Source organism: Nymphalis io, chromosome 4 (assembly GCF_905147045.1).
Source record: "Nymphalis io chromosome 4, ilAglIoxx1.1, whole genome shotgun sequence".
NCBI lineage: Eukaryota > Metazoa > Arthropoda > Insecta > Lepidoptera > Nymphalidae > Nymphalis > Nymphalis io.
In genome coordinates this window covers 10,398,912-10,423,195 of record NC_065891.1, presented here as the reverse complement: position 1 = coordinate 10,423,195, position 24,284 = coordinate 10,398,912, and the positions used below count along the sequence as shown (strand labels likewise).

Below are 24,284 nucleotides of genomic sequence, written 5' to 3'. Positions count from 1 at the left end.
TCTGTTTACATTTAACCCAAACCGCAAAACCATTAACAAATGAGTACGTAATTTAAAAAAAAACGAAGTCAATAAAACGAAGTACAATCCCGCTAAAGTTTCTTAAGTCTGTAGTTATTTGGATATAAAACGTAAACGCAATCACGAACTTTGATCGAATACACGAGATTCAAGTTTTATTGAATATATATACTAGTACTTGTAGTCCAGTCGAGATAGATATTTCAATTAACAATAACTCGTGTCGAGTTACAAATTCGTTGAGATAGCTATACTATTACAAATTACCAAAACATTGAATTTCAATTTGTAAAGAAACTACTTGTTTCACAAGAAAAAATGATGTGAGTGTCAAGGTAATCACGAGAATTGATGAACATGTGAGCTCTCAGTCTTGGTTAGCCCCTATCGTGTACCTTACGCACACGTTAATGCACTTACAATAAAAAATCTTACGCTGGCGTCATCCGACCCTTGAAATCTTACGCTGACGTCATTTGACTCTCGAGCTCTTACGCTTACTCGTCTGACGTTCGAAATCTCAGTTAGCCACTACCGTGAACCGAGCGCTAAGATATTTACACATCAAAAGGCCATCAAGGAGAATCCAATCTAAAATTCACGAGATGAAGAAATTGTTATGGAAAGACCAAATAAGATTTAACATGTAATACTAGTAGCTTTAAGATCAAATGAGGCTACAATTTAATAGCAAACGGATAATTTGTGACCTATTTATATTGTTAAGTACTTTAAGTCTTTACGTATATATTTACTGTTTACGTAAATGTTTTATGAAAGATTAAGTCGTTGAAATTAAGCTCTTTAGTATGTAAGAGTTAAACATACTTTGAGAGAAAAACTTTAATTGTATTAAGATGTCAATACATTTCATTATGTGACTAATAAATATTGGTTATATTTATGTTTAAAACATAATATCAAATTGAATCGAAAACTTTATAAAAATCAGACTGAACTGTGACAGTCAATCTTTAGCACATTCGAGAAGTAGGTATAATAGTTTTTAAAAAAAAAACTTTAAAAATGTTATATAAAAAGAATACTATAGAAAAACATAATTTAAAAACACATACTCTCTAAATATATTTATTATTTATTATATTTAATAACAATTTTATAAATTCGTAAAGAGAACGATTATATTGCAAGAGAAAACTATGAAACAACAATAAAATGAAAAGTCATTAACTGTTCATTTTCCAATGACCTTATAAAAGGAAAAAGCTTAATACCTATATTTTGAATAATTTGCTCATTAAATTTGCTTGTTCGACAAAATGTTCATTATTTTAATATAATTAACTCGCTATAAGATATTATGTAGATTGCACGTGCTGATTCTCGCATATTGAACGCGTTTAACATACGTGAAAATACCACGAATCACTTTCATAACTTTCATAACCGACATCCGGTCGATACGCCGGTATTTAGACCGAAATATTCAATTGTAAATATCAAATGGATAGCTGAATTAAATGCTGTTGATATTTTTAAATGAATATATTATTTAAAAACATAATAATAGAATTTAATATTTAGTTGATAAATATTTAATAAAAATAATATAACTATTTGATAAGAAAAGCAATTGAAAAAGAAGGTTTTCCAGCGTGTGTTATTATTATAAAAGAAATTAACTTTGGAATTGATTTTAACAAAATGTTATCATCGATTTATCTCCTATCTGAAAAAAAAATGGACTATCCATTGAGCAAACTGGGCTCATTATTCAATACTTGAACTAATCTTCATATAACTACGAAACAATACATAACTTTAATAACTTCTTTCTATACGAATAAAATTGCTTAAGATGTTTTAATTAAAACTTTTTTTTAATGTATAGGCTAGCGCTTGACTGTTATCACACCTGATGGAAATTGAAGATACAGTCTAAGATGGAGCGCGCTTGCCTAGAAGATGGCTATTCACTCTTGACTTGAAGGTACCCATACTGTAGGTGGTGGGAAAAACGGAAGTCAGGTATTCCAAACCCTAGGTGCGTATCAGAAACGAGGAAGCAAATCGTTTCGTACGTGTCTTAGGTATGTCAACTACGTACGGCTGCAGATCTTTACGATGCCTCGCAGTTCTGTGGTAATAAGCTGACAAAAGAACCAAATTAAATAGTTCCTGAGCACACTCTCCGAAATATATCATATAGAATACTGACAGTCAAGCAACCTTACGACGGTGTTCTAAGGTCTGGAGTTTTTTAACCAGTGTCTGGTCGCCAATGAGCCTTCTAGCACGACGATCCACTCAATTCAAAGCATCAAGCTGCTACTTAGCAGAGCCGTCCCATAAATGGCTGCAGTACTCTATGCACGATCTGACTTGGGCTTGATATAAAGTCCGAAGCTGTTCCGGTGTGAAGTACTGTTTGACCTTATTGAGGATGCCAAGATTTTTGCCAGCAGTTTTAGCTTTAGATTAATTATTAACTAACCAATGATGGCTGGATAAATTTCAATTCGAATATAAAATGAAACGACTATGAACTCGTATATTGAAATATTCTGCAACATGAGTTACAATGTACTTCACACAACATCCAATTTTCTCAGCAACTATTCGAATCCTATCGGGAATGCTCTCGTTAAATTGGAAATAGTGCATACTCGCACTGACCCGCAGTTTGATGTTCTTAACATTGTCACGCGTTCGTTTTAAATTATTTGTAATACACGTCAATATACGGTCCTATCGACGTGAAAATCGCAGGTTCAATCATGACCTCTTGGGCTTTTGTCGACCGTAGACAATCTGGCTCAAAGTTTTATTAGATGAAGAATAGGAATATCAAAAGAATATTCCGGTAAATAACTGAAAATAGAAAACTTGTAAAAGATCATTTTTGTCTTAAATGTTTGAACAGCAATGATTTTTTTTTTTCTTTTTTTAAGTCTCTCGTTTTGTTTAAGTTCTTTTACTATCGTATAAATCGTATTAATAATATTATTTATTTATTGATATATTATTATTTTATATATTATATTGACATTTATTTATTTGTTCGATTTTATTATAGATTTATGTCATTTATTATTATATGCGTCGTATCCTTTGAGTAGTTCTTTACGCCGTCGGTTGCCTGGAAGAGATATGTTAAGGCGATAAGGCCGCTAAAGTTGTATGCTAATGTTGTATCCAAGTGTTATGCATTTTTTTTCTTTTTGAATCTTTGTGGTGCACAATAAAAGTATAAAGTAAAGTAAAGCTTGGAGCTTATCTCACCATGCAGCTACAGGGTAGGTTGGTTTAGTTATGATCCACATGTTCTCTCCTTGGCTTTATATACAAACTATAGCAATAACACTTATATTCAACTGACTCCCTACAGGCGTAAAATAAACTTTAATTAGGACGTTAACCCAGCATGGACTTATAATTTGTAAAATCATTCCATAATTAATATATTTGTATTGCAGGAATGTCTCTACCTTATTTTATGTCTCCAGGTTTTATTATTAAAAACTATAGGTTTAATAGGTTACCTTTCACGACACCTCAAAACACCGTCAATTTTCAGCCCTGAAATGCCGGTGCTTTGTATGCTCAGGCATACAAAGCACCGGCCTAGGGCCTCGCCCATAGAGCTCCATCCTGCCAAAAATAATATAATTAAGTTATAAGGATGGAAGGGCTTGAATCTCTAAGTCCAGGCCTATTACACATATTTTTAAATAAAACCAATCCAGAAAAACCTACATTTTAATTTTTATGTATGTAATATATAAAAATAACAATTTTTTATGTATGTAATATATAAAATAGCAAAGGACATATCGTCTTTTGTCATTTTGTCGTTACAGTTTGGATTTTAAGGTAAGTTCTTAAAGGAATTAGATGTTTTATGTTTCCACAATGTTTGTTATATATGAGCTTACAATGCATTTATTACATTCGTGTACATATATGTATACAGAAATACAAAATGTTTTATATAGATTCCATTTCTCTGACTAAAATTAAAGCTGGAGATATCGTTGAAAATAAAGGCCTCGTAAATTTGGTTAGGCCGTATCTTATTTGTTTAGTAAAAGGTCTCTCTGGTAGCGAATTTGCATATATTATTTAATAGAACGTAGCGCATCATATTAAAGAAAACGAAAACCTTATTTCCTTTTATAATTTAAATGAAATCATATGTTTCCTTTTTCGTATATATACAATTTAAATTATTGTTTTTAGTTTTCTTTATAACATTTCATACAGAAAGAAATACCCATGTATAGCATTTTTTTATAACAAGAACGATAATTTAAATTTAAAGCGAGTGAACTTGTTAAACGCATCTTATTATATAATAATATTATGTACTAAAATCTCCAAAACGCGCTGCTGATGTCAGTTTTATGGATATTGGTTGAGTAGTTTTTCTACTAAACATTTCAAAAGAAATATCTCTTTAGTATAAATTACGTACAGAAAACTACGTTTACAAAAAGTAAACGTAGTTTGTAAAAGGTTTTATCAAAAGTTGTTAAAAATATGTAAAAAGCATTGGTGTGAAGCATTTGTTACTGAATGAACATTTCTTTAAAAAATGCTTTAAATGGTTGAAATGTTCTATTAGAAGGAAAGGTCAAATGTAAACATCAAAGTAAGTACGTTTTTGAAACGAACTCTGATGACTTTTTCGTACGGATAACGGTTTTTTTAACAAAAAATTCTTACATCGCATTTCAAGGCATCTCTTGTATTCCTATTTTCCACTCCAACTATGTGCACATAGTGTATACATATACAATCGTTTAATTTACAAATTCAGTCCATATGCAATCATGAAAATCAAAATATACTTTATTTAAGTAGACTCTTACGACCACTTTTTACCATTTATAATAAATTCTACCGTAGAAAAGCAATACTTAGTATTGTTGTTTTCCGGTTTTAAGGATGAGTGAGTCAGTGTAACTAAACGCAAAAGGGACATAACTTAGTTAGGTGACGTAAGGGATGGTTATTTTTTCTTAGTGTCAATGCCTATGGGCAGTAGTGACCACTTACCATCAGGAGGCCTATTTGCTAGCCTCCCATTCGATATCAAATTAAAAAAAAAATTATAATATTCTTTCTGTTTCTTAAATTTGTATTTACAACACGGTCCAATTACACCATTGGTTGTAAGATTTTATCCTAACCTATGCATATATAATATATACATCGATAAATAAACAAAACAGTACGCACTTCCCATTACGTCACACAATTATGTAGTCACAAAACAATGAATACGTATATGAAGCCTGATACTAACGGAATTTATGATGAGAACAAAACGCAGCTCACCGTGTCACTCTCGCCACAAACAGAACACACAAATGTACTATTCAATCGAATCACTCCTCTGGATCCAGGTATATTTTACTGAATTACAGGATAGGCCTTATTTTGTAGTCCTTTTAAGTCACAGAACCGATTACAAATATTCTTATGTTGTATTCTTGGTTTTATAAAATCTATATCTATGTTACTGGTTAAGTAAACAATATATTATTTTTTACCAAACAAATTACTAATACTAGTAAAAATATTATTGATAATTTCTTACAATATTAATTAATTCAAATTTTATTCAATATTACTTTCGAGTGTTGTTCCCATATGATTTCAAAAAACAATCCAGTAACAATCCCTTTGATGAAATGCTCTCAAAGATATGCTTAAAAATAGCTATACTTATATATACTTATTAAATTTTAATATTATATATACACAGTAAACAAAATAATGTTTTTTTGTTATGTTATAGGTAGGCGGATGGGCAAATGGTCCAGCTGGTGTTAAGTGGTCACCACCGCCCGTAGAAATTGGCGACGTAAGAAGTATTAACCATTCCTTACATCGCCAATGCGCCACCAGCCTTGGAAACGTCGATGTTATGTTCCTGTAGTTACACTCTCTCAGTCATCCTTCACATCGCAACGCAACAATACTAAGTATTAAGTTTGGCGGTAGAATTGCTGATAAGTGGGTGGTATGTACTCAGACGAGCTTGCATAAAGATCTACCACCAAGTAACTACTAGACTAGCACAGCCGGACCTCGCAAATGCTGTTCGCTTAAAACACAAATATGACATTTAAAATGGATAACAAACTTCGCGAAAGTTTCAAGTGTTCTATAAATATTCTAATACAATACACCTAACATAAGCCGTTGTATTAAATAGGTATCTACTATGAAGATAATTTCCATAGTATAATGAAAGTTATACTTCTAAAATAAATACAATAAAACTTGCACTGTTTCTTTGACGAATTTATATTTAATTTCGTTTCAATCACCGTCCCTTGACTGACGATATTTTAAATACGTTCCTTACGGAACATTTATAGTCAATTTTTCATATTTATACATATTACGTCTACCTATGTTTTGTTAGATGGCTAGCATATACAGTTGCTCACCCTAGATGTCCTGAGTTTAAATTGTATTTAATTGAGGTGTATAAACCATTATTGGTTTATTCTGTTCTGTTTAAAAATACTCAATCGCATCTCTAAGGTTGAAACTTAGCAGTGTAAGCACACTTTTGTGTGAAAACATGTAAAGCCGTTGGTCCTGCGGCTGAAGCGACTCCACTCGTATCAGGTTGTGATCTACGAGTATGAGCGTATAGAGTGCACGTTTGTTTGTGCACACACTTCTATACGATTATATCTCCTGTGCCACATTTTATCTCATTGGTCACGGGGCCAACATCGATCAGAATAACCATCATTATCAATATTTTGATAAAAAAACTATATCACTACTTTCATTTACTTCTTATATGGTTTGAAAAGTGATTAATTACTATTTTAATATTAAAACAACGAAAAAAGACTAAATAGTTTTTAATATCTTGATATTTGAAGATTTTAAAATAGTTATAAGACATATTTACGTTACTTTGCTCCGGCTCTCGGTATCTGGTTAATTATGTCAACTTACCCGCCCTGTTAACCAAATTATTGCCTCATAGTGTCCAATAGGACATTCAATAGAATACTCTAGAACGACACTTTCCATGGGCGTGTAGGAGGCGGGAAATCATCGCAAACATCGCCAGCAGTTTTCAATTGGTCAATAACGAGTCTAGTTTGCCTGATAATTTCTGTCTTAGAGATTCTTTAGCTTCTAGGTTATGGATTGCGCGAGTAGCCCTTTCTTTTGCAGCATGATATGATGACCCCGACCGATAAACCTTAATTTAATTAACGGGTAACTACATGATAAGAATGAATCAGAACAAACAACCAGGCATCCGATGCTGCTTGTGAGGAATTGCCCGGGTAGCGAGGCGGGTTTCCGTACCCATATTGATTTCGGCCAATCAAGAGGTGCCTTAACACAAATGAACATTTACGATACATATCGGTGGAATTATGTTATAAGCGCACTTGCGAAAGAAAAAAAAACTTCACGCACGGCCCGTGCGTAAACAACGATACAAAGTTTCAACTTGCACAGCATATCGTTCATCCGATTAATGACACACGAACGCAAAGAATATGGACAAAAAATGAATTAATTTCTATACATAAGATAAAAAAAAACCGTTTCACAATACTCGGGTCCGGTCTAATAATCTGCATCAAAGTTGATTTTATTGACAAATACGACCTCATATTTAATAATTTGGACGGTTATGAAAGACTTTAATATTATTTTAACAAGAGACTTCTATAAAATTAAATTCCGCACGAGATTACACATACGAAGTTATATTTGATTCGATCGCAGGCAGATATATCTTTTGTTATATTTTGTCTTTATACCAGTGATTGATACTGATTATATCAGAGTCGTGTTATGTAATACTTCGCATGAAACACATAATAGTAAAAAGCACGCCACCAGCGACGTTCCATTGTCAAAGGGAATTTTCATAATAATTGCCTCCGGTGAAATTATATTGTTGTTTTGTTGCGGTAAATCAGTATTCTAGCACCGATCGCAGTACTTCAAACTAATAATTTTAAGACTTTTAGTTATTTTTTAACATTCACTGTAATATAAATGTATGTCGCATAATATAATTTTTATGATGTATGTATATATATGTATATATAATCTTAAATTTAAAACGAATTATTATTAAATATCGCTGAAAAGTTTTACTGACTTTTTTTTGATATTACACAATGATAATCTGTATTTTTAATCTGGCAACAAGATTATTGACAGATACTTTTACTTGCTAAGCAACGTAAGGTAAAGTAAAAGGGCGTTAATTTTTATACTAATTACAGTAAATTATTTTTTTAATATCCTGTTGATCTAGTGACTAGTTATAAGGTTGTTTGTATTTAGTATTCCTTACACTCTCGTTTATATGAGAGTGAGATAATTAAGAACACGCCTATGTTAGCGCACGCACATTTTTGCATATAAGATCTGCTGCTCAAATTGTAAGTAAGTTTCTGCGATTGGTCAAGAGAAAATAATTATTATACAATAATCTTAAAAAAAAGTTTTTTTTTCATTAATGATACTTATGGACTAAAACTATATTATATATTATAATATAACACGTCTTATCATTTCCACGTTAATTATATTTTGTATTAATTATATTATGTGAAATCTGCAATAATTAAGGGTGAATTGTATAACGTTATGAGAGATTAACCAATTAACTCCACTATCGTGTATTAACCACTAATGATGTTTGCAATGACAATTAGAATGGATGACTGAAATTCGAAACCGCAATCACGAAAAGCTCCTTTTGATATGCACTTACAGAACTCGTAAAAGTGAAAGTACGACAAAGTATAATGGATTATGAGTTTTCAAAGACAATAGAGGTTTTTTTTACTAACACGTAACATTTAGCGTATTTAAATATAAACAGTAATAAAAAATAACCTTTTTATTATATATTTAGTAATCGTGAAATTTACGAATTCTATATTCGAAAGAAGAATGCTTCTACCGTTTTAATTTAAGAGCTTTACCTTTAAAATTCATAAATTAACTTAATATTTTTAAATTAAGAATTTTGCCTAACAAAGCGGTCGGGTTGGCTAGTTCATTACACATTAACGAATGGCTTAATATAAAAGAATAAATGTTTTTCAGAGTCACCGCGGCTCATCTCCAGCAATACGCACATTTGCACCCGACGGACGGACACTAGAAGCAGGAGTTGCTGGCGTGCCGCGGTCTCCATCGCCGCTACGAGCGGCCTCTCTGGATGTCAGAGCGGCACCTCTCGCCCATGGCTCGCTCGCTTCGTTAGCTGATTCTCCCGCACCACCTAGCCCACGACATATACCACCGAGATGCCTGTCTCCTCTTTTGGTGCCGCCAAGGTATGAAGTCAAACAATGTTTTAATTCTTCGATTACAGATATCTTGTGTGTCTTTTCTGAGTAATTTATCTGATTCAGAATCACAAACAGCATTATAGTTTTACCGAGTGGAGCGCACATATTCAAAAAATAAATTAAAATAATAAGCAAACTTAACTTTCTATAACAATACTGCACTATGATTATGTATCGTGTAAGACAGCTTTCTTAACTCACACTACTCACTCTACTACTAACTTCTACAATTACGCTAAAAATGGAAAAAAAATATATTTTTTTTTAATTAATCAAATTGGCTTCAAAATTAAAAGATTATTTAATAAAAAGGTTTTTTAAACGTTTCATATGTAGTTAGCCGACTGCTTCATTAATCTAGTGGTCGCGGATCCCGAGGCCAAATGCACAAAAAATAGCATTTTAAAATTATCAATAGGAGACTTTTCATTTTGCAAATTGACATTGTTTGCGAAAACCTGACAAAACCAGTTATATTTAGTCTACAATATTCTACGTATGTCACAAGCTAGGTTTCCGTGTATATTTCATCATTACCTCTACGTGATACTCCGCCCTAGATTACAGAAACGTGATCTACGTCGAATTTATCTCGCTAACCGAATCTTTACCGCTCTTGATGTATCCCGACTATATCATGTAGGATTTACTTATGTTTGACGAGATCTGAATTCATTAGAGTTGAACTCTTGTAACAGCTGATTCCGTTAATTTATTCCTTGCACAATTAAAATCAATGAAAATTCAAGTGTTTACTAGAATAATATATTTTTTGTCATTATAAATAGTAAATATTTACATATTGATATTGTAATATGATATGTATGTATATATATATATATATATATATATATATATATATATACATTTCATATTACATATTACAATTTACTGACATATATATAGGCCTTGCTTATAAACGTTATTTAACGGGTAATCATTGTTTAAGTAAACAGCCTAAAAATACAAAGCAATTTACGATTTTATTTAGACTCGTGAATAATGTATATAAATTATTAACATGCATTATATCTACATACTTACATGTATCGTGGAATCATAATAATAACACATTAATAATAAAAGTAAGCAAATATAAAAATGTATATTTAATTTTAAATGAAAGGAACGTCACGTAAATTGTTCTATATTGTCATTCCGAATTGTACATCAAATATTATGTTGAAAATTCGACACGCTAAAGTCCCCGCTCCGAGAATCAATCTCAAGCGGGCGTGTCCCGCACAAATTGACATAACTCAATTTACCCACCCGGGCCTTCTTCTGACACTCCGAACTCATTACTTTGTGCCAACAGGCTATCTGTGCTCGTGTGATTATTTAATGCAATGTATAATCATTACACGTAAGAAACTACACGACATTTGTCATAAAGTTATTTTATACCTAATATTTTTTATTAAGTACTTTTTCACTTTATAACAAAACAAATGAATGAGTTTTTGTACGTATAAACAAAAAAAAGGATCAATGAAATTGCGTTAAATTTTAAATTTACTGAATTCATTTACATATTATATGTATGTATGTATTACACTTTTCAACCAATGATATTACCTGGATATGTTAAATAAATACAATTAAATAATTATCTATCCCGTATGACAATTAACGAACCTTAACTCCGCGCTTTCATATCACACATAATAAGTTACTGAAAAAAAATAAGGATTATACTAGTAAATCTTAGGATTTACCAACATGGGTTGGTAAACGTAAAGATATTACAAAAGTGAGATGATTTTTCGGACTTTAACCACGAGAGTAAGGTTTTACGAATAACGATTGGTAAATGTTGGTTTTGCGAATAAAACAATGAATATTTCTTAATCGTTTATTTCAATATTCTATATCCTAGATATGCTATCAATGAAACCTTTTAATTATCATTATCATACACTTAAATTAAAATATTACAATCGTGTAGTACCAGCATTATATTAAAAGAACATGGAACATATATATAACGACTTTACTTCTTCTTAATTCATTAAAAAAATCCATTTTGTCCAAATGAATAGATTTTTTATTTAGCTAAATAGAATTTGAAAACCTTATTTTAGTTCAAAATTTCAATTTTCAATCAGATATTTGAGTAGTGTCAACAGAGGTCACAACTACAAGTAATGGTCGCTGAATTATTAACAAGTGTTGACACGTCGGTACATTACAAGCTTCGTGAAATATGTATATTCAAGTTCCATAGATGCGTTTAATATTTAAGGTCACATTATGAGTTGATGATATAGGACGCCGGGATGTAACTCGTTTACGAACATATATGTAGGTACACGTTATGCTTGTACGTAAGCCTTCAGAGTTGAGAATAAATGAACACTGACGTCATAAAATTTCGTTCCGTAGCAGTAGCAAGATATATTATATGAATGATTTAATGATTAATCATTTTTAAAATCCTATTTTTCCTGTATTTTAGACGGATAGACCGAAGCAACTCCTTAGTGGAAAGCAGCAGTGGGGTACCTCTGAGTCCTGGTTCTGGTGCCGCCATCAGCGCCCTTGGAGCACTCCAGCCGGACCTCTACACCAAACGGGAAGCCCCTCTCGTTATTGAGCTAGAGGGTGCAGGACCTTCGTTAGGAAGAATCCACTTACGTTTGAAATATGATTTCGATCGATCTGATCTCGAAGTCCATTTGATTGAAGGTATACTAAATATATTATTTTTAATAATCACCTACATTTACTGGTGGTAGGGCTTTGTGCAAGCTCGTCTGGGTAGGTACCACCCACTCATCAGATATTCTACCGCAAAACAGCAATACTTGATATTGTTGTGTTCCGGTTTGAAGGGTGAGTGAGCCAGTGTAATTACTGGCACAAGGGACATAAAATCTTAGTTCCCAAGGTTGGTGGCGCATTGGCTATAAGCGATGGTTGACATTTCTTACAATGCCTTAGACATTTCTAAGGGCGTTTGGTGACCATCATCATCAGGTGGTCCATATACTCGTCCACCTTCCTATTCTATAAAAAAAAAACTCTGAGATTTAAACAGGAGTATCTTCGTCTCGTCTTCTTTAAAAATAAAAGATAAAGCTTGCTTCTTTACTTTTAATTATATTTATCTTATATTTTTAGTAATTTGGCACATGGTGCAAATTCGTCTTGGTATGTAACAAAACACTCATAATTTATTCCACCGCCAAACAGCAATATAGTGAGTATTGCTGTATTACTGTTGTGTTACAGTCCGAAGGCTATATATTATATATGATAGTAGCACCAGATTAAAATAATTAAAAGAAATAAATAAGTACTTAATTGCTTGGAAGCTCTAAACCCACACAATAATTGTATATTGTATGTATAGTACACATTAAGTAATATATATTATGTATAGTCTCATTGTCTCTTGCAGCACATGACCTCGCCGGTTACGAAGCGGGTGGTTTCAACGATCCTTACGTGAGAGTGAGTTTGTTGCCTGAAGTAGACACTCGTGTGCGTCAAACACCAGTTCATAGAAACCAAGCGAATCCATTCTTCGACCAGCATTTCAAGTTCCCCGTATCCCATGACGAACTCACCGATAAGACACTCTTGCTGCAGGTGTTTGATTATGACAGGTAATAGATAACTCTGTACTCACTGAACGTAGGTAAGTATATATATATATTCAGTTTTAAATAATGATATGCCATCATATGTCTTTTGTATTGTTTATTTAAGTATTCACTATTTAAGTTTTAATTATGACAGAGATATCTGACATAGAGCTACTTATAAGTAGCCTTGTGGCGTTCCGTGAGTACCTGATCAAAGATTTATGATGAAACCATAGACAATTTAGTACTTTTTAATGGTTTGACATATTCCTAACAATGATATATCGATTTTTTATTGATTTAATCTATTTTTATATATATTGAAGTCTCTTACACATCTACGCATATAAAAGTTCTGACAATTTTAAACATTTTTCATTTTTAATCAATTTACTAATGTGATATTAGGATATAGGGCAATGCTAAGGTGAACAAATCAAAAAAATAAAAACAGTTAGGTACTTGCTTAATGATTTTATAATGGAGATCAACAGTGACGTCGTGTGAACTTCGAGTTCTATTATGAGTAATAATTTATCTGGTTTTTTTTTCTAACTTAATTATTTAAGGTTTTCGCGCAACGAAGTAATGGGATCAGCGAAGGTGCCACTCTCACGTGTAGAGGTGGCAGGGGGTGCGGAAATATGGGCAGAGCTATCACGAGAGAGACGACCGCCAGAAGAACTTCAGGAACTGTTACTATCTCTGTCATACCTACCTTCAGCTGAGCGTCTCACAGTGGTCGTGCTGAAAGCTAGAAATCTTCTTCCACCGCAGGAAGGAAAAGATGCTTTAGGTATAAATATATATATTAATATTTTCCTCTTCATCGAATTTCTCCTGGGAAAATTCTCACTCTCATAATAAAACTTAATTCAAACAAAACTAAAATTGGTCAAAGTGCTCATAAGCACCCACCTAAAATTACTGCCCACGTGTGGCGCATACTTCGCAGTTACAATGAGCTTGCACTGAATTAAACACTTATATTTTAATTCGTTTTCCATTAATTATTATTTATTTGAATGAAATAGGAAATTTAAGATTGACCCTGTTTCAGATGTGTACGTTAAAGTATATCTTCTCGTGAACGGAAAGCGGGTAAAGAAGAAGAAGACCAACAGAAAAGAGCTCAACAATCCCGTTTGGAACGAGGCGCTTTCGTTCAGTCTGCCTTCAGCTAATTTACACGAAGCTTCCATTGAGGTAAAATAAAAGTCTGCATTTGAACGACACTTAGGTAATTCTTAAGTCACGGCTTCGGACGCTTAGAATGAAGGTCTACTTCAAATTTTATATCGTAATACAAATAATTCTTTTGGTTTTCGCGAAGCAAGCAAGTCGTCATGTAATGTCGTCAAAACAAACAGAAATCGCGGGAGGTATTTAGTTTTATAATGTTTTGATGTAAAATAAACAAAGAACAAAAGAATTAATATGTGTTCTGGTCTTTTTCTTTGTAGAAAATATATAAATTCCTATGATAACATAAAATGCTTCGCAGGTGTGTGTGGTGACGGGCGGCGGCAGCGGGCTGGTGGTGGGGTGGTGCTGCGTGGGCGCGGCCGAGCCGGCGGCGGAGGGGCGCCACTGGGCGCAGATGGCGCAGGAGACGCGCAAGGCCGTCGCCATGTGGCACACCCTCAGATAGACTGCGCCCGATATGATCATTTTACACTTATACCTCATTTCCCCTATTATGTGTGTGCTGGTGTCTATATAAAATACTTCTCTGTCTAAGCCGAGGAAAAGGAAACACACTTTTTGAGTAAACGATTTTGTTTTAAATTTGGAACGTTACCTGGCTACATTTTTTTGTCTAAACTAAATAAAAATAATTTTATTTTATAAAAGTATCAGATTCATATAAAATGTAATCGCATAAAATAACGATTTAAGAAATCATCGAGGTAATAATAATAATCATTTATTTGCATGAAACAGAGTTTTACAGATGTTATGATTTCTTTATAAGTAATAATTCTAATACATGTCGCCCACGATAAGCACGCAAATATGTTTGTTACAATTTGGTATACAAAATAATTCATCGTAATCTCTCCAACTCCTCAATAAAATTAAACGTTTAAGTCGATATATAAAACAACACCGTAAGGGCCCCGTCGACTCCCTTAAACCGATACCGTTAAGATCAGCTGGCCTAAAGTAGTTAGTAACGACATAAGTCGAAACACGATATTAATTGACTTGATACATTTTGGTTTTAATTTAAACAGCACAACGAATTTTATTTGAAAAATATACCCTTCATATCTGTTGGATAATTTGAATTTGGAAGACATTCTACTTCAAGGTTCTTATTTTAAAATTTTAAAAAACTACCACACTACGTATATTGCTAAACTAAAAAGAGACGTTAAAGGTGGTAGGAGTAAAATACACGAATAAGTAAATACAGACGGAGGAATTTATTAAAAAACATTATTCCTTTCAAGAACCCAATTATACCCAATAAGTATTTAAATTAAAAATATTAATTAATACAATATATTTTTGCTAACGGAATGATTAAGTTTTATTGGGAATAATAGCAAAAAACAAATAGGAGTTAATAGGCTAAGTCAGTTATTAACATTTATGATAAAGCACATTTTAAAGCCATAAAATAAATAAACGTATTTCTTAGGACCTTTACCAACCACAAAAAAAAAATACCAAGCTCTCTACGTTATATTATAGTCTATAGATAAATAAATCATAGAGCCCGACGGAAACTTTTCGTCGTTTGGCCTAAAAAAAGTCTTCGGTCAGAAAAGCATCGAAGGCTTAGCCGAAGCCGAAGGTTGCAAGGAGCGAACAAACGAATTAATCGGAGTTTTTATAAGCTAGCCGTCCGGAATTCCCTGGAAAAATTATGGATTTTAGGAAATAATGAGAAAGTTTAAAAGTAAGAGATAGCTTGGTGCGATTCTGTGAATGATTTTAAAATATTTGTTTTTTTGACTTATTCACATTTTTTTTATTTAATAGATAGGCGGACGAGCATATGGGCCACCTGATGGTAAGTGGTCACCAACTCCCATAGACATTGGCATTGTAAGAAATGTTAATCATCACTTACATCGCCAATGGGCCACCAACCTTGGGAACTAAGATGTTATATCCCTTGTACCTGTAATTACACTGGCTCATTCACCCTTCAAACCGGAACATAACAATAACAAGTACTGTTGTTTTGCGATAAAATATCTGATGAATGGAGTGTACCTACTCAGTACACTCCATTCAACAGTAAAATTGTAAAGACACATTCGTGTCGGTGGACGGGGTATCGAGCTAGCCCTATTTGGAACATTGTAAGATGTTTTTAAAGAAAAATTGTACCGATTGAACATTCGGCTTCGGCTTCGAACGAAGGAAAATAGACCTCCCTAGTCACTACGGGCACTATAAATAACTTGTATGTGTTATAAAGATCGTATTAAGATGTATTTCTATTTTTTCCATTAAAGGCAAATTGAATATTACCTGTAGATTAAAAAAAAATGTTGAATCACAACAGAATGAATGAATGAATGAAGAATTTGAATCACTACCTTCATATTCACATTTATATGTAATCTATTGATGTCCTTAACTGTGGGCTCTTCATATAGAATATCCGTGTAACATAGTTATAAGGTTTATTACACATGTAACGCGTATATGTTTTAAAAATACATTATATACCTATTCGACTATACAATCGTTATTATGTACCTAATTATGGAGCTTTGGAGACACCAAACAAATCTTATGATTATAGATTTTATATAAGAGTATTTATATGTATTACGAATGTACTTTATAATTTTTTTAAAACTGAAATTTTAAAAGTCCATATTGTTTAATAGATAAGTTCTTTTCTAATAATCTTCGCCCACAGTTTATCGTTATGTGTAACAGTGTCTAGTCATTTCGTGTCATTCTTTATTTATAATAAGAATTGTAATTATATCGAATTTGATTCAAGATATGTATTTTTGTCTATATGTGTATCTGTGTGATGGAAATTACTTACATTGTTATTTTTTATTTTACAATGTCTGAATAAATTATCTCTTTATATAAGGTCTTTCATTTCGCTTTGTGAATTTCACTAAAATAAAAGTCGATTTTACAATAACTTATATATTTTATTATATATTTTCTTTATTTTACACTATGTACAATTAATTTATTAAAGCAAATAAAAAACACGTTTATAACGTAAATTGTCCACGACAGTTTACCGTAAGCGCTGGATCAGTCGCTCTAATACCACCGTCGATGCTTTGAAAACCACTACATTATCACTATTTTAAAGGTTCGTAACTTACCACTCCGACGCCGAGGCCACCATCTTCAACGGCAACTAGAATTGCATAGATAAACATCAATAACTTAATCTTTCTCAATAATTACATTCAATATTAAAAATACATTTATATTCTAAACCCATATTATCCTTAGTGTAAGTTTACGAGAAACAATTTTGCCCAACAATCAACACACCCACACACTATAACCTTAAAAAATATTAAATAATATTTTGCCTGCATTAGAATGACATAAACAAATTAAAAAAAAAATTGAAAAATATATTCAAAATAAATAAAATAATAATAATAGATTTTTGCATGCATGAAAGAAGAAAGAGATCTACATAAATACTTTACACATAATGGCATCCATAGGCACTCGGGGATGTTACGAAAAGTATGTAGTAAAGGTAATAGAATTATTATGAGTTGTGTTGTTTACGTATATCTGTATGTAGGGTAGTGTGTGCGTACGTGTACGTGTGTGTGTCATTCTTGTTTGGGAATTTTGGGATGAAGGTATTTGCAATCAGGGTCTCTGCAACTGCCGCCAAATTCGAAAGGGCACAGGACGGCATTCGGATCCTCCTCCCAGCTGAAAAGTTATCATTTTAGAAAAATTATGATAGTTTAATGTAAACCGTGGACAGTTTTGATGCATACTTACATCGCAACGCAGACGGGCGATGTTCGTAAGCATATGGCCATCCACATTATATTCAGTTGCGGAAACGATACTTTGAATGTTTATTTACTCTCGTTTTTTTAATACACCTAATGAAGAACATTTTTGACGGTGAACACTTTGATCAAAGTTATTCAAATTCACTAAGTTACCTACGAAATTACTATGATGACGAAAACAATTTACTTTTGGAGTACTTTAGAGACACAAAATATTTTATTGGATATTTGAAAGTTAGTCTTGTGGACGCGTATCAAGATATTTTTATTGGCATGAATTGAACCTTTCTGGAAATTATATTAAGATACTATTAACTTCGAAATATACGTGAAAATCAATATCTTTTACGTTTTAATATACTTACTTTTTACATTGTAATGCTTCCAACGGTGATTTATAATCGTCTAAGTCTGGTTGTATTATGCGAGTATAACTCTCCGATTCTGTTAAATCTCGATCACCGTCTGTATTTTTATCTAGAGTGTTAATCAAAATCGTTTCTTTTACAATTTCTTCATCACAATTTTTATTTTGACTGTGTTTCTTTAACTCGACTATTCTATCTTTATTTGGACTTTTTGGCAACTTCATATTTTTTTTATTATTCGATGTTTCTACTTGAACAGGTCTAGGACTAGCAGGTGCGGCATCCTTTTTGAGATCGTTGGGAACAGTCACTTTAACAGACGTGAGAATGCCACATTGTTTTTGTTCCTCATCCAGAGGTTCATTTTCTTTTTGTAACTTAACAGTCGGCTGTGCGTTTTGAATTGACCGACCTAAAGTTAAATTCTGATTGGAATGTTTAGTTGGCGAACTAGAAAGAAAAACGTTTAAATTAATTGAAATAATCACAAAAGTATATAATGGTACAGTATTGCATAGAAATACCTCTTCAAAAGCATCTGATGTTGATGTCTAATTTTGGTTAAGCCATGCTGTACATTTTTTTGTTGTTTTTTATTAATAGTTATTGCGGTCGCAATATTTTTTAACTCTGTGGCAACAATTTTATAACGCTGAGATAATTTTGTTGCCTCTTCTTTCAATTTCAACATTCTTGCCGATTCTTCTGCTATCCTTTTTCTAAAATATATTTCATTAAATAAAAAAATAAATAAACGCTACCTATTTTGAGTATAAATTTATTTAATACCTCGACAAAGCAATCTTTTCTTCTACTTTTTTAGCAGAAGCTATTTTATATGTTGCCATTGAGAAATTTCTAGGCTTAAGAGTATCTTTAGCCGCAATATTATTTACGTTAATTAAACTTTGCCTTGCTTGTTTTATTTTCTCCAGCTCAGCCATTCTTTTTACTAAGTTTTTATATTCTATTTGTTCCGATTTCGGTAAATGGTTCATAGTCTAAAACAAATAAACGTTATTAATTTAAAAGTTAATTTACAAGGATGAAATGTTTTGATCTAAATCCAACCTTCACAATGATCTTCTCTTGAGGTTTTTGCACAGGCTCCTGTACAACATCTGGTAACTTTGTCTTTTCAACCTCTAATCTAGTTGTTTTTAAAAATTGATCTAATTTCTGTTGAAACTCTGCTTGTTCGGATAATTTAATATGCATTTTTGTTAAATTTTTTGTTGCTTCGTGTTCACCTTCCGAATCAGATTCTCCGAGCTGAATTATAAATTTCTTTTCTTCAACACCCGCACTGGGTTGGCAGGGACTTTTTCTCTTCTCAACTTTTGTTGATTCTTTACCAAGAGCAGAATTCAAAACATTTAGGTCTACTAAATTTGGCAGATTTTTACTTAATGAAGTTAATAATTTGGCTCGTAATAAGTCTTCGTCCTCTTCTAATTCGTCTTCTTTTCTTAAATTGTTAGTCATATTTTTTACTTCATTACTATTTATTCTAGGACGATTTAATGAACAGACACTTATTAATTCTTTGCCTTTATCTTCGCCATCAGAACCAATGTCCATGTCTACAGATTCTATATCAGTATTATTATCAACGTGTAAATCATTTTCCGGTTCGCAAATATCAAATTCATTCATATTGGCCGTATGTGAAAGTCTTTTTTGTAATTTTTTTTTCTGTTTCGCTTCAATAGCTTGTTTTAATAACGTTGACTTTAGACAAATCATTCTCAACTCCGCCGTATCACTATCTTCGTCTTCGGATAAAATATCAGTCTTATGTTCAGATTTATCATTCATTACTTTTTGGTCATTTTTTGTTTTTACAGATCTTGTTTTAACAGATTTTGTTTTAAGTGCATGTTGTCGAAGCAATTCCAAGTCTTCATCTGAATTTTCAACGCTGTTTTCTTCTTTTTTATCAATAGAAATTGTATCCACATTCTCTTTCGGACTATCGTGAATTTGAATTGTCTTTGAATCGCCTTCGCCATCACCTATGCACGAATTAGTTAGATTGTCTGCAGAGTTCGAATTTAGTATTGCTTCGCTGAAGTCATTATTTATTTTTTTAACTTGAGGGTCAAATTTACATTCAGGTATTGCTAATGGAACTACTTTATTATTATTTCCAACTTTTGATATGCATAACATCTTAGATAATCTGTCTTTTAATGTTGATGTGTCATTCTTAACAATATTCAAGGAAACTGCATCAGCTAGTTTACGTCTCTTATTTTTATAATCATCATCAGGAAATTCACTAGCTTCACTATCGCTACTTATATCCACTTTCTTTTTGTTTCGGTTAAGTTTCTTTCGGTGTTCTTTATTCTTATCAGTTTGTTTCAGTCGCTTTGGTCTGTGATGTTTTTTTTCTTTAGTGATTACGAATTTTGTTTTAAGAAAGTCATCATCTACATCATTAGCAGAGATGTCAGAGAGTCCATACAGTGGGTCTTTGTTTCCATGTTCCTTACCTAAAATCCATTTTGTCTCTGTTGCTTAAACTAAGTCAATTCACAATATGATCAACATGCATTTTTTTCTATAGTAAATACGAAACTAGTATTTGGTTGATTTAATTACTAATGATTGAATAGTTGTATTTCATTACACAGTAAACAAAATAATCTAGTTCTGGTCTAACTGTGTAATCTGATCTTACCTACACCGAAAGACCAGATCCTATCGTCAGTCATGATCAGTTGTCTTTTGTCAGTCTTAGTTAGAATGTGGAGATGAACCGGAAAGTGAGATGACATTCAACTACAACTATATAAAAACCACGGAAATATTTAAAGGAAAAAGAAAAAAGGCTGAATAATATTTTCTAGCTTATTATGTTATAGCTGTTATATAAAAATTAAGATTTTTTTACTGTATATATAAATTTTTTATATGTTAAATCAAAATTGTTGCGTTTAGCAAGAACTGTATTTTACAAAATTCCACATTAAATTTTAATTTTTCTTCAACAATATATGTCTTTTGTTAATATTACTTACTAAAAATGGTAATTCTATATCTTATATAAAGTCGAGTCTCGGAAGCTATAACTTTTATTGAAAAAAGTTACACTTACAATAATTGAGTCCCTAAATAAAACATTGGAAGTTTTCAACACTGTCATTTTCCGCTATGTTAATGACTGACCGCAGACTGAAGTATACAAGACTTAAGAGGCAAGGTTACAAAAATAAACATGTGCGATCGAACCCAAAAAATTTAAAGCTTACATGCTTGCCAGACAAAATTTACTTACACCTATAAAATAAAGTGCACAAAAGCACAAATAGTAGAAAACGGGTCCCTGAGAGATATTATGAAACAAATTGTGAAACAAAATGAATAAAATAATAGAATATAAATAAAATAGAACTAGCGGCTAGCAGCATGAAACTTTAAAATTGCATCAGTAGAAGAATGGAATCTAATTAATGAATGATGATGGCTTAATGATTTATGCCTCAGTGTGTCTAACCTCACAGGACTAAATTGCTAACATCATATGCAAAACTTTTGCTCTTTGACTGTATATATTTTATTTAATACAAAAAAAAATTATTACTCTTAATAAGAACAAATATAAAAGAAAGCACTAGTGTAAGCGAAGTATGCAATTCGAAACACAGGAGCAGGACTGAGTCTCTTGAACTTGACCTATTTACATTTGAGGTGCAAGCGCAGCATATCCTTGTAGCTTGATTGTCTGTACCTACAAGCCTAGAAATCAATTTAAGCTTTCATCTAATGGTAACAAGTTGCAATTCCACTCATGCAAAGATATCATAGTGCAAATTTATATTTATTTCACGGCACTTACTGTAAAAGATCTAGGTCACTTCATGCTAATTATTCATAAATAAAAGTCATGCAGATTGACATTATGTATATGGTAGTCCGAATTACAATGATGAATCAAATCGCATGGAAGATAACAAAGCTTCTTATTTACTAAATACAGATCTAAAGAGGGTCAGAAAGATATAAGATACTTGAATGTCTAGTTTTAGAAAAAAGTCATTTAACAAAAGAAATGTTGTTGTTTATAGTGCTAGTAGTATGTAGTCCTAAATAGTTTTTAGCATTTTACAAATAAGTTAGTTTTGAATAAGTTAGTTTGAGTTGAGAATTAAAAGTTAATCTTTAATGATTAAGTCAAACATTATGAAAAATGCTAACAGTTGACTATATTTCAATGAATTCTATGAAATAAGTCTTTCTGGTTGTGTTCGATAACTGTCCCATCGAACTATGAGAGCGAGGGAATTGCGAGTGGATCACAGTTGGCTAATCTCTCTTGAGATCGGATGCCGTGGTCAAAATCGATCAGGAGGGTATCATCATTTTTTTTATTTCAAAAAAGATTAGTTTTAGTCAATTATCATGTAAGCAATCCTTCAATAGACACACATAAAACAGTTTTTAAGCTACTTTGTTTGTTTGTTTACTCCTCTTCAGTATTTCCTTGAGTGTATTTTATGCAATGTGAGAAGTTTATAATAAAATTAAAGTAATCAAGACAATGAATAATTCACGGAAGCTTAGATAAAATATTTTAGTTAAAAAAAAATGTAAAACCACTTTGATATTATTAAAAAAAGTTAACTAATATGATGAAATCAAAAGGAGTAGAATTTCCCTTACTTTATATATCCTTCAAAGATTTGTTTTTTTTTATTAAACTGAGAAAAAAAATACAAAAGCTACTATTATTACTTATATAAGGGTTATCGCAACAAACTATTTCTTAATAAAATTACTAATCTTATAACACTTATTTAAAGTTATACATTCATCACAATCGAGTGTTGATCATGATAATTATACTCTGTCTTCCACCATTCGGTCACAATTAATAATTAAAAAATAATTTAGAAAAAGAATACTTGAAGATTAATAGGATATCTTAACCTCTGCTGCATGTAAAGCACAAGCAACGTCGTACTGACTGTAGAGTAAAAGGTCGTAATACACCTCAACACAGCTCAACACAAGTACCTGACCCGATTGATGTCCTCTTCGCTTCCTTACGCTCCAAGGCATTATTATAATTTTCTAAAACCTTCAACCTCTGTCTTAACAGAAATTCTTCATCAGATGATATATCAGAGAGATAATTAACTTCATCCACTATTTCCCCTTCTTCCATTTCCGAATCAGCATTAGCTGATAATGATAAATCGACGCAGGCCATTTTATCTCTTCGAAGAAAAGCAAGAAATCAAAAAGATTTATTCACAGATAACTAAAACTTATTTATTTATGCACTAATGCTAGGTTATTGTTAAAAGTTAGTACTATTTTTAAAAATAGAAAACTTAAATTCGACTCTAAATTAGATTCTTCTCTTCCAAAACCACAACTGTCAAAGATTTTGATAATACAGATTACAGATAACAGCCATAAGTTGCCAGTTTATATACGTTTGTTAAAAGTGATTCAGGCCAGTGATTCGAAATAACGATATAGATAGACTTATTTCAATTGAATGAGAAAAATTGTGTTTATATGCTAGATATCATTATTTTATTTAACTCTTTACAATATTAATAGTGTCAAACTTGGGCAAAATGTAATCAGATTAATAATTAACGATTATGATGATTACCATTCTCACACGCAGGTGCACTCTTTATTTCCTCTCTCTAACAAATCAGGTAGGACCGGAAAGAGTTTAGGCACATGGTCGACTGCTTTACGTACTTTCCGAAGCTCAGGACTGTACACAGTTGCAACCTCTTTTTTGGCTGCTGCTGAGATTTTTTTTAAGTCACACTGGCTCTAGATATTATTAACGAATTCTTGGGCTATAGAAAACCAGTGTCCGAGTTAAAATCTTGACTAGAACTGAATGGTCCACAGCTTTGTCAGATCACACTCCTATACAACTAATGTAGTTAACCCATGCCCTTTTATCTTTATTTTGTTTATGATTGTAACGAGAAGTTTCTATTTTTAGTGTTACTA

The 24,284-nt window shown here is 32.1% G+C and overlaps 2 protein-coding genes across 5 annotated transcripts in view; one reads left to right on the top strand and one right to left on the bottom strand.

Annotated features, from left to right (window-relative positions):
- The window catches only part of LOC126781842 (synaptotagmin-5-like), a 28,049-nt gene extending 13,321 nt beyond the window's left edge, over positions 1 to 14,728 (top strand). The window contains exons 3-8 of the mRNA XM_050506944.1: positions 9,103 to 9,335; positions 11,809 to 12,038; positions 12,754 to 12,961; positions 13,510 to 13,736; positions 14,001 to 14,146; positions 14,445 to 14,728. Of these exons, the coding sequence (XP_050362901.1) occupies positions 9,103 to 9,335; positions 11,809 to 12,038; positions 12,754 to 12,961; positions 13,510 to 13,736; positions 14,001 to 14,146; positions 14,445 to 14,591 (1,191 nt within the window). The 3' untranslated portion in view covers positions 14,592 to 14,728. The remainder of the gene's footprint in view (positions 1 to 9,102; positions 9,336 to 11,808; positions 12,039 to 12,753; positions 12,962 to 13,509; positions 13,737 to 14,000; positions 14,147 to 14,444) is intronic.
- Positions 14,729 to 17,061: 2,333 nt separating this feature from the next.
- LOC126781827 (uncharacterized) lies at positions 17,062 to 24,146 on the bottom strand. 4 transcript variants are annotated; one of them, XR_007670712.1, is made up of 7 exons: positions 23,316 to 23,652; positions 19,365 to 20,791; positions 19,083 to 19,294; positions 18,818 to 19,012; positions 18,291 to 18,743; positions 17,909 to 18,015; positions 17,062 to 17,836 (listed from the first exon to the last, which is right to left on the bottom strand). XR_007670712.1 is itself a non-coding variant. In XM_050506903.1 (7 exons), exons 2-7 carry the CDS (start codon positions 23,509 to 23,511, stop codon positions 17,731 to 17,733), a joined length of 2,589 nt encoding a protein of 862 aa, XP_050362860.1. In that variant the 5' UTR covers positions 23,512 to 23,518; positions 23,926 to 24,146; the 3' UTR covers positions 17,062 to 17,730. The 4 variants fall into 4 exon arrangements, 2 of the variants coding, with proteins under 2 accessions (XP_050362860.1, XP_050362861.1); XR_007670711.1 differs by lacking the exon at positions 17,909 to 18,015 and having other exon boundaries at positions 17,062 to 17,294; positions 17,599 to 17,836; XM_050506903.1 differs by lacking the exon at positions 17,909 to 18,015 and adding an exon at positions 23,926 to 24,146 and having other exon boundaries at positions 23,316 to 23,518.
- Between the last annotated feature and the right edge of the window lie 138 nt (positions 24,147 to 24,284).